At 46.1% G+C, this 9,948-nt stretch overlaps 1 protein-coding gene across 1 annotated transcript; it reads right to left on the bottom strand.

Moving 5' to 3' along the window:
• Positions 1 to 794: 794 nt before the first annotated feature.
• GPRC5D (G protein-coupled receptor class C group 5 member D) lies at positions 795 to 8,941 on the bottom strand. The gene is given in 5 exon segments (XM_004281169.3): positions 795 to 1,066; positions 2,404 to 2,460; positions 8,004 to 8,191; positions 8,193 to 8,760; positions 8,763 to 8,941. Coding segments are annotated over 5 exon segments (1,011 nt in total). The 5' UTR covers positions 8,878 to 8,941; the 3' UTR covers positions 795 to 983.
• Between the last annotated feature and the right edge of the window lie 1,007 nt (positions 8,942 to 9,948).

The following is a 9,948-nucleotide window of genomic DNA, read 5'->3' on the forward strand; positions in this document are numbered from 1 at the left end:
AGCTAACAAATGGGTCTTAAGGATGTATATATCCACTGGGAAGGATGTGAAGCTGCATGAGGGATGAAGGAAAAGTAATTAGGGCAGAGGCATCGGTGCATTAGAAACATCAAGACAGGTGGACTCTCCTTTTCATGTACACCTGAAATCCTTTATGAGCATCAACTCGGGTGGCTCTTCCTTTGCTGTTTTTAGTTCATCAAAGCAGGTCATTGACCTCAGTCACATCTGCTGCCGTACTCACTGTCATGAGGGTGCTAACATCATGGGAGAAACCTGCCAGATTGCAAGCCCATGAGATGCACAATTGTGGGGATCCTGAGGGTTCTGCTATAATTTTATTGCAAATTCTGGGTCCATCATATTTAGGGGCCCTTTATAAAAATGACTAGAGGGGTAATCCAGTACTAAGCTGCTACTGACATCTATAATTTGTCATATTAGCATGACCCTAATTTCATCAAACTGAGGTCTTTCGGTCCCTTTAGTAAGAGGTGTCAATTTGTCCTAGCATTACTAGGGAAGGGAATCTTTCAGTTACATGAATGAAGTAAGAGGGACTCCCCTGGTGGTCCAGTGGTTAAGAATCCGCCTTCCAATGCAGGGGAGGCGGGTTCGATCCCTGGTCGGGGAACTAAGATCCCACATGCCGTGGGGCAACTAAGCCTGTGTGCCACAACTACTGAGCTCCAGCGCCGGAACAAAGATCCCGCGTGCAACGAGGACCCAACCCAGACAAAAAAAAAAAAAAAAGAAAAAGAATGAAGAAAGAGACACATAGTCACGGTAGGGTGGCCAGCAAGATTGTAATTATGCTTGAAGGGGCAGTGTCCTGATGAAGGGTCCAGATGGATGGAGAGGACTGTGTGGCAGGGAAGGAAGGATGAGCCGATGTTTCGCTGGCAGATGGGCTTCCCAGTGGCCCATCAGGGCTACGTTAGGATGATCTGCTGGGTTTTCACTACCCATGTTTCCTGTGGACTTTATAATTCTGCATCTTGCTGAGGGCTTACTTTAGCCCAAGGGATGAAATCCTCCTGTGTGGGATCAACAGTCTGCAAAAGAAGAAATGCCACCATCAGCTTTCTGAGGCAACATAGGGGATAATACTCTCCAAAACTATGCTTGAAATATTATCATTTCACCATCATTTAACCTTTTGAAAATAAAAAAAAGAAAAAAATGTTGAGCCTATCCATATCACAACTACTTTACCATCTTCCCTCTTAGCCATTAACAAGAATGTTTTTGCAGGATTACTGGAAACTGAAAATAATCCGAGAAATTCTTGGTGGGGATAGTAAAGATTTTCTCATCGTGTAAAGGCCCTCTGGAGGATTAATTACAGCAAATGATATAGCTATGTCCTGGTCTGTGTGTCATTCCAGGAAAAGGCAAATTCTCAGATAACAGACCAGAGGGTTTAACCTAGTTAGAGTTGCCTAGCACAGTTCATTGAACAAACAGCCTGAGCATGGCTTTCCCTCTCGGATCTTAGTGACTTGTGATCCTTATAATAAAACAATTGTGTCCCAAAGTGGTATTTTTAGCTGTTTGGATTTGTGTGTCTTCAAGCCATCACGGCACAAATCCAAGTTACTTCCAGTCCTACTCAGCAGTGTCCCTCTGTTTTTGCAGGCAAGGATTAAAATTGGTACACCTGGGCTTCCCTGGTGGCGCAGTGGTTGAGAGTCCGGCTGCCGATGCGGGGGACGCGGGTTCGTGCCCCGGTCCGGGAGGATCCCACATGCCACAGAGCGGCTGGGCCCGTGAGCCATGGCCGCTGAGCCTGCGTATCCAGAGCCTGTGCTCCGCAACGGGAGAGGCCACAGCAGTGAGAGGCCCACGTACCATAAAAAATAATAATAATAATTTAAAAAAATTGGTACATCCATCTGGGCGTCCAGATGATGCTGACAGACCCAGCCCAGTTCTCGGGGCAGCCTGGGCTGCTGGAGCTAGACAATGACTCCGAGAGGCAGCCAACATGGCCCAGAGGATACATTTAGACAACTGATAATAAGAACAGATCTGACACTCATACATATTCATAATCCCCTGTTGTCCCCAAGGCAAAAAGCCGTGAGCTTGCATCTCTTCACCCTCACACAAACCCTTCAAGCTGCCTTTTCTTTCAGGGACATTCACCTGCATCAGAATATAGCGCCATGGGGGATTGGGAGGGCCTCCTGCAGAGGATTTAGCTTTACTGCACTGCCCCGGTGTGGATTCAGTCCGGATGGCTCAAGCTCCCATGCCTGGAGGGATGACGCTGCCCTGCCTCTCCTCGCTCAGGTCAGTACAGCTGCTGGAGATGAAGACTGACTGCTCTCCTAAGGAAGGAGTGAGTTGCTCTGTGCTTCCCTGGAGAATGCAGATGAGCACATCTACCTGCTGCTGAGTTGGGGGTACCATATTCAGTTACTGCTACTTCCTCCTCAGCTCCATCACTGTCTTGGGCTGAAAGTCAAAGGAGGGAAGGGCTGGCTTAGTGTCACGGATTTACCTGGAAACAGCACAGGAGGACTAAGAGACTCAATGGCTTGCAAAGAGGCTCCTGACCCTTTGAAAAGGAATTCTCCACTGAGGGGGTGTGTGTGTGTGTGTGTGTGTGTGTTTTAATCTGTGATTTTTTATTTTTTTGCGGTACGCGGGCCTCTCACTGTTGTGGCCTCTCCCGTTGCGGAGCACAGGCTCCGGACGCGCAGGCTCAGCGGCCATGGCTCACGGGCCCAGCCGCTCCGCGGCATGTGGGATCCTCCCAGACCAGGGCACTAACCCGTGTCCCCTGCATCGGCAGGCGGACTCTCAACCACTGCGCCACCAGGGAAGCCCCTAATCTGTGAGCTTCTGAGGAAGGTTGCCTAGGGATCACATTTGTGTGCTCAGGAGAAGCACATCTGTGTTTAGTAACTGAAGAGGCTGAAGGCTCCTCATCACTTTCTACAGAGAGTGCATTAGCACGGGGTCAGGGTCTTTGTACCTTCATGACCTTGGGCATCTCACTGTCTTCAGCAGTAAAATAAAAGGCCTTCACTACATCGTCTCTAAAGTCCCTTTAGGCTTGATACTCTGCAAGCTTTGGTTCAATTTTAAAAACTGGACATAGGGAATTCCCTGACGGTCCAGTTGTTCGGGCTCTGCACTTCCACTGCAGGGGGCATGGTTTCGACCCTTGATCTGGGAATTAAGATCCCGCAGGCTGTGCCGTGTGGCCAAAGAAAAAGAAAAAAACTGGACATAATTTTTAAAGACCATTTTATACTGTCGTAGAATAATCACACATGGTTGTTTAATATCTGTCTCCTCAACAAGCCTGTGAGCTCCGTGAAGACAGGAGCTGTGTCTGTCTCTTAGACCAGGTCCTTGCTCGATACATAGTTGTCCTTTGATGGTCTGGGACGTAGCCGTGTCATTTTGTTCCTGCTTGGTGGCTGCAGCGCTGAGAGCATGGACTGTTCTGCCCTCTCACTTGTTAGCTGCGTTACCTGCGGTCAAGTTCCTTAATGTTTCGTTGCCTCTGTTTCCTGATGGGAGTTTCATGATGATCATAATAGTCAATCTATCTCATACGGTTGCTTTGAAGATTAAATCTATCAATATCTATAAAGCCCTTGGAATAGGACATGAAGTATAGAAAGCACCATAGTGCTTCCCTTTGTATATTATTATTGGCGGTGGTGTTGGTGGTATAGTTATAATCGAAGCTCCGACATCCTTCTCCTACTGGTGTTTTTTAGAGGGATTGAATCCCGTGAAAATAAAACATTCTTCTTTCAGCAGAAATGAGCTGAATCCTTGGTTTAACTTTGTGCCTTGCAGCATAACAAGGCTCCTTCCCACTCAGCCCCTTGGTAACCCGTGTTCCTCCAATACTCTCATCAGACCAGATCATAATCAGAGAAGCCTAGTTCTCCAACTTGAGTTATTGTTCATGAATTTACCAAAAAGTCGAGTGTTTCTCTCTATTAATCCTGCCACCAGCTCCTGGTATGGATCCGAGCTGAGTAAGTAAGACCTTACATTGATACCTGGAGGGGGCAGGGACACTGTGACCATCACTTCATTACGAGGAGCCTAAGCTCCCAGAGGCTGGGGAGCTTGGTTGGGTCTCAACGTTGGTAAGAAGCAGAGCTGAGCCTCGAAGACAGGGCATGTGAGGACAGGGTCTGCACCCTTTCTGCTGTCACCCAAGCATAATGACAAGGAGAATGTCATTATCCTTGCCTGGTCTGTCCTCACACCAAGCAAATCTTGCCCAGACCACGTCTTCTTCTGTACTTTACGCCAGTTCACTCTTTGTGACCTGTAGCTCTAGAGGGTGACAAAGAGAGGTTTTCAGGCTTGTCCCCCCTGAAAGACCAAACAAAAATGACACCGCCTGGGACCATCCAAATTTGGTTTCTCCTAGTAAGGTGGGCACCTTGAAGCAAAAAATGTTGAGAATTGTCCAAAAAAAGGCTATGTTTGCCAGAACTTGGTATGCCTAGTACTTGCTGTAAGGAAAACAATCTGAAGGACCTCTGTTTGCAAGAACATTTTTCTCTCGTTTTACATCATTTGATATTCATTGACCCATTTTTACATTTCATAGCCTCATTATTTCTGTCTTAATACCTTCAAAAAATCATACTAGATTTGTCTGTAGATATTTAAACACAGGATAGAAAAAATGCCCACAATTATGTGATCCTTTAAAACATACAGGGGTCTTGCTTTTAGCAAACTTGATATAACGATATTCTAATTCATCTAAAACAGATAAAGCAGACAATAATTAGAACAGGAGTTTCCCTTCATAAACAAAGATTCATAGCTGATAGTCTATATTTAAGGTCTTTGCAAATTATATCACATTTAAAATTCTCAGTTAAAAGAGCAATTGATTTTAAAAGTTCAATCAGACTACAGTTTTTTTTTTTTTTCTTGGCGGTACGCGGGCCTCTCACTGTTGTGGCCTCTCCCGTTGCAGAGCAGAGGCTCCGGACGTGCAGGCTCAGCGGCCATGGCTCACGGGCCCAGCCGCTCCGCGGCATGTGGGATCTTCCCGAACCGGGGCACGAACCCGTGTCCCCTGCATCGGCAGGCAGATTCTCAACCGTTGCACCACCAGGGAAGCCCCAGTCTAGTTTTTAAGAAACACATTTATAACATGGGGCAAAGAATATTTATACCCATTTGTTTGGTGTTTTGTAGTAATATGCCTGATTTCATTCTCCATCAAGATGTTTTTATATCTTCGAACTAAGTCCCTAAACCACTTCCGAGAGATAAAGACTAATCTTTTGAAAGACTTCCAAGGAAATGAAGTCCTTAATCCGCTTTGCTCATCTATTTCAGTGTGTACCAACTCTTAGTTTCGTATTTAATCTAAATGCTTTGTGCTTCGATTTGAGTCTATTTCCGTCTTTAGCTGGAGACAGAAAGCAGGACAGCAACCTCTTGGAGAGAGGTATTCATACGTGTGAAATTCCCTGCTAATCCCCTCTTGTCTAACTCTTCTTTCAACGGAATAATTCTGGTCTCACAACCCAGTGGTAAATCAAATAATTATGTGACTGGAGTCATAGCTATGAATCAGAAGAGTCACATGAGAGATGCACACCTCATGGACTGTTGTGTTTCAGTACAGAATTTAGAGAGAACCTGAATGTCCATGAGAAAGCCACATAGAGCTTAAGAACTACCATCTCAGTTTCATTGTCCTAACCCTTCCATGTAGGTCTGACGTTATAACCCCTTCATCATCTCTGTGGTTTTCCACCCAGCCTCTCCCACACTTCTCATCAGTGGATCTCAGTGCTGGAAAGGGTATTCTTGTCAGAGACTGACAGGTGCTGAGAACAATGGCCTGATTGTTCCAGCTGACCACTTGTCTGTTTACACAGCTCTACGATTGTTTCTCGGGCAAACAAAAACAGACAGCCATGAGCTGCGCTCCCACTGTCAGCTCACGACCTACAGCAACACTTAGGATTTTTTTTTATTACTGTTATTATACTGTACTGGTCTGACTCTTATTTATTTTGTATCTCTTTGTATGTTTTTCCTAGCTAGGTGTCATCCTGTACTTTTTCTTGCGTTTTAATCTTTCTTCTAATTTTTGATATTTGTACTTTTTCTAGGTGACCTAAATTCTGATTTCCTTCTCTAAGCTTAAGTTTCTGGTTATTCTGCCTAGTTTTGGAGAGCAATCTATATGTTCTTTTCTACACTATCGATTTTTTTTCTGCCACAAAATATTGAGCTACGTTGACAATGACTATCACTGGCAGAAATGGATTTTCTAACCATGCTCCAGTAATAAGGATAGTTATAAGGAAACACTGTGCTTTTGAAAGCTCTTGCTTTTCCACTAAGACACTTCTTAGAACACTTTAAACACCTGCCTAGTCTTTTGGGCGTATGGAAAATTGATCATTACAAGTCCCAGTGGGTTTTGGGTATTATGAAACTCTAAGAACTTTCTCTCTCTCTCTCTGACTTTTGTTTCCTGGAAACATAACAGCAACAAAGCAAACAGAGGAAGTTTTATCCTGTTTTTCGGTGAGAACTATAAGAAGTAGTTTCAAGAAAGATAGACCCGGGCTTCCCTGGTGGCGCCGTGGTTGAGAGTCCGCCTGACGATGCAGGGGACACGGGTTCATGCCCCGGTCCCGGAAGATCCCACATGCTGCGGAGCGGCTGAGCCCGTGAGCCATGGCCGCTGAGCTTGCGCGTCCGGAGCCTGTGCTCTGCAACGGGAGAGGCCACGGCAATGAGAGGCCCGCGTACCACAAAAAAAAAAAAAAAAGAAAGATAGACTCTGCAATTCTGCCCCAAACCTCACATCATCAAAAGCAATGAAAAACTCTTGAAAGAAGGATGTATAGTGTCAATTTCCAACTCGTGGTCAACTGAACTGAAAAGAATTAATGGATGCTTCCATCTGAACAGGATTGAATTTGAGTATGTAATTAGCCATAGATTACAGCTCAGAAAAGTGTCTGATTTAAAAGGAAACCTTCTATTCATGTTTTTGAGCCTGGTGAGCATAACGTGTGCTATACAATATATAAAATAACATCATCTTTGCACATTAGCAATACACTGTGAGAAATCAGATGCCTATTAAGACACAAAATTTGATGTAAAACTGTGATGCTGGGTTATGAATAATAGGCCAGATATTTCAGAAAGCGATTAATGCATTTTGACGTATTTCCAGATAACTGAAATTAGCCACTAATTCCCCCAGTTTGTTGGGGTCCAAGCCTCCTTGTTATCATGGATAATATATTTTATTCTCTAACAGTATATAGTCAGGTGGCTTGGTCTTATATAAGGATACAAATCCGACCCAGAAATATTATGAAAATGTCACATAAGCAAGTTCTTTATTTCTATTACTTATGACACATCTGAGACTCTTGCTCAGATTCTGACTTCATGGCTCCTCCTGTCACTTTGTGTAAACCTCGAAGGCTTTCAAGGAGTGAATGCTTTACAAAGTAGGAATCCAGAAGTTGTTGGGCTTTGAGACTCTAATGAGGTGATGAGTCGTACAGATCAGTCTGTTATGATATCTGGGCAAGTCGGCTTTGAGACTTAAATCTGAAAAATGTCAGTCACTGGTGCCAGGGCTGCTCTTGCACTTGATGGCCAGAACATCTGCACTTAGCATGATGTGTCATGCAATGGCATGGCCCACGCCTAATTTGGGGCTGGTGAACTCATTTTATAGTGGGTGCCTTTCTTTATCCAGCATGAATACTCAGAGCCACACCCTTTCTATTTAGGGCCTTTGAGTCATTTCTGTCTTGGCCTCTCCCCATAAATCTCTGTATTTCGGAGGAACTGATTATTCAGAAAAGTTTAACCTTGACTCTGAGTGTCCCCGTCTCCAGGCTTGAGCTATGTCGTCACCCACCTAAATTCTGACCATTCCCTTTTCTTTCCTCTTGCCCTGTTTTTCCTCCTGCTTCTCTTACGGGAGAGCCTCCCCGAGCTCCCCAGGAAAGTACCTCTTGAGAGCTGCTGATTCTCCGCTCTGAAGCTGCGTTCCTAAGCTGGGAGTGGGCAGGCATTGCCTTGCAGAGGGCAATCCTGCTGACACGATCTCTCGAGAAAGCACAGCTCTGGTATGATGTACAGCAGCAGGAAAACCCACGCATGGGTGACCAGGGCGATGCAGAGGACAGGGTCGTCCCATTGGGTTGCCTCTCATGAGCATGGAGATCCACACCACCCAGATGATGATGGAGATGAGTGCGGTGAGGAAGATGAGCCTTCCGCGCCGCTTCCAATCCTCACACGGCCCACAGAAGGTGGCTTTGGAGACGAAGAACGTGAGGGCCAGCAGGAAGAGCACATAAACCAGGAGGACCGCGAAGTCCACGTTGAGTTGACAGGGTGTCATATCCATAAACATCGTACCTCTGGTCACGATGAGAGTCACATACTCAGTGGCGATGATCGTCTGCAACAGGCTGACACCAATAGCAATGCACAGAATTGTCGTCCAAGAGGAGGACACTTGACCCCAGACCAGCTTCACCAGGTTGGAGGCATGAGTCAAGAGGCACGAGAAACAGACAGCAAAGAGGACCCCAAAGAGAAAGTAGCGGAGGGGGGCAGTCTGCTCGTTGAGCTGGATGAGGAAGGCAAAAGCAAGGCTGAGGAGCCCCAGCTCACCCAGGAGGAAGAGGAACTGGGTGGGGAGGACATTCCACTGGCTGTGGTCTTGAACCCTTCTCATGAGGAAGAGAAATGCCAGGGTGGCAAAACCATAACTGCTATGCCAATTGATGCCAGGAACTCCAGAACAATGCCCCATGCTCCCACGGTGTCACAGAGGAAGTAACAGTCCCCAGTGGACTCTTCGCAGTCCTCATTCATGGTGACTTGTAGGTGGACCTCACGAGAATGGTCTTTTGTTCCTGTGCCAAAAAAAAAAAAAAGGAACAAACATAACTTTATAACTTTACCTGCACCCTCAAGAACCCCTGTTGGGTAGTCTTGGGCAGGACGCTATAATATCTCTGATTCCCACATGAAGACACCTGGACCTACTGAATGAAATAGCTCAAAACTATCAACCCCTCCAAACTATCCTAGCTCTATCCTGCTGGGAAAGGAGAACCATCTTCGCTTAGGGGCTCCAGAAAACTCATGAATTTTCATGTCATAATTTCCACCAAGGCTTTTTGAGGGCTAAGGCAGGATCTTTTTCATAAAAATCGGGCATGTGACAACGTTCGCATGATGGTTAGGACTCCAGTTATAGCAGGCTGCAGAACAAGGGTTGTCAACATGAATGGACCATTTGATCATTCAAGACATGAGGCACTGCTCGAAGGAGACAGGCAGATGATTTTTCCCAGTCATTTTAATGACTCTTCCTTCTTTTAATTCAAGTCAATCCAAGACAGCGCATTACAGTTAAATACCCACTGTTGGTCTGTCGAAGAATTTTACAAAAAGGTCTCTGCCTTCGATTAACTTTTTGGAGAGTTTAGCACCAAACTCTACGCCTTGCCTGGGGTTGTCTAGAAAAACATCACATATATTCATTTGGAAACAAGTACCTTGCAGCTGAATACCCCTAGCTCTACTCTCCTTCAGCTATTCCCAAGCCAGCTACCTGGAGTGACCCAGGCTGACAGCTGAGGGCATGGCCCCTTCAGTCCCACTTACCTCCTCTGCGTGCACGCTGGAGGCTGAGACTGTAGTGGCTGCGAGGTTGTAACTGCCAATGAGTAAGAAGGAGACAACCTCAGCGTCTTTAATCTCTCCCCAAACGGGCAGAAGGATGGAGGCCCGCACTCGGGTTCCTGCAGGGCCTATAAAGGGGTGTGCCTTTAGGAAAGACCGCCCCCTCCCCACAGCCTCCCATGTGACCTGGAGGCTGCGAGAGGCCCTCTGTTGGGCTCACGTGAGGACACTTCGTTCTTCTTCTGACCTGCTCCC

This window comes from Orcinus orca, chromosome 11 (genome assembly GCF_937001465.1).
Source record: "Orcinus orca chromosome 11, mOrcOrc1.1, whole genome shotgun sequence".
NCBI classification, from domain to species: Eukaryota; Metazoa; Chordata; class Mammalia; order Artiodactyla; family Delphinidae; genus Orcinus; species Orcinus orca.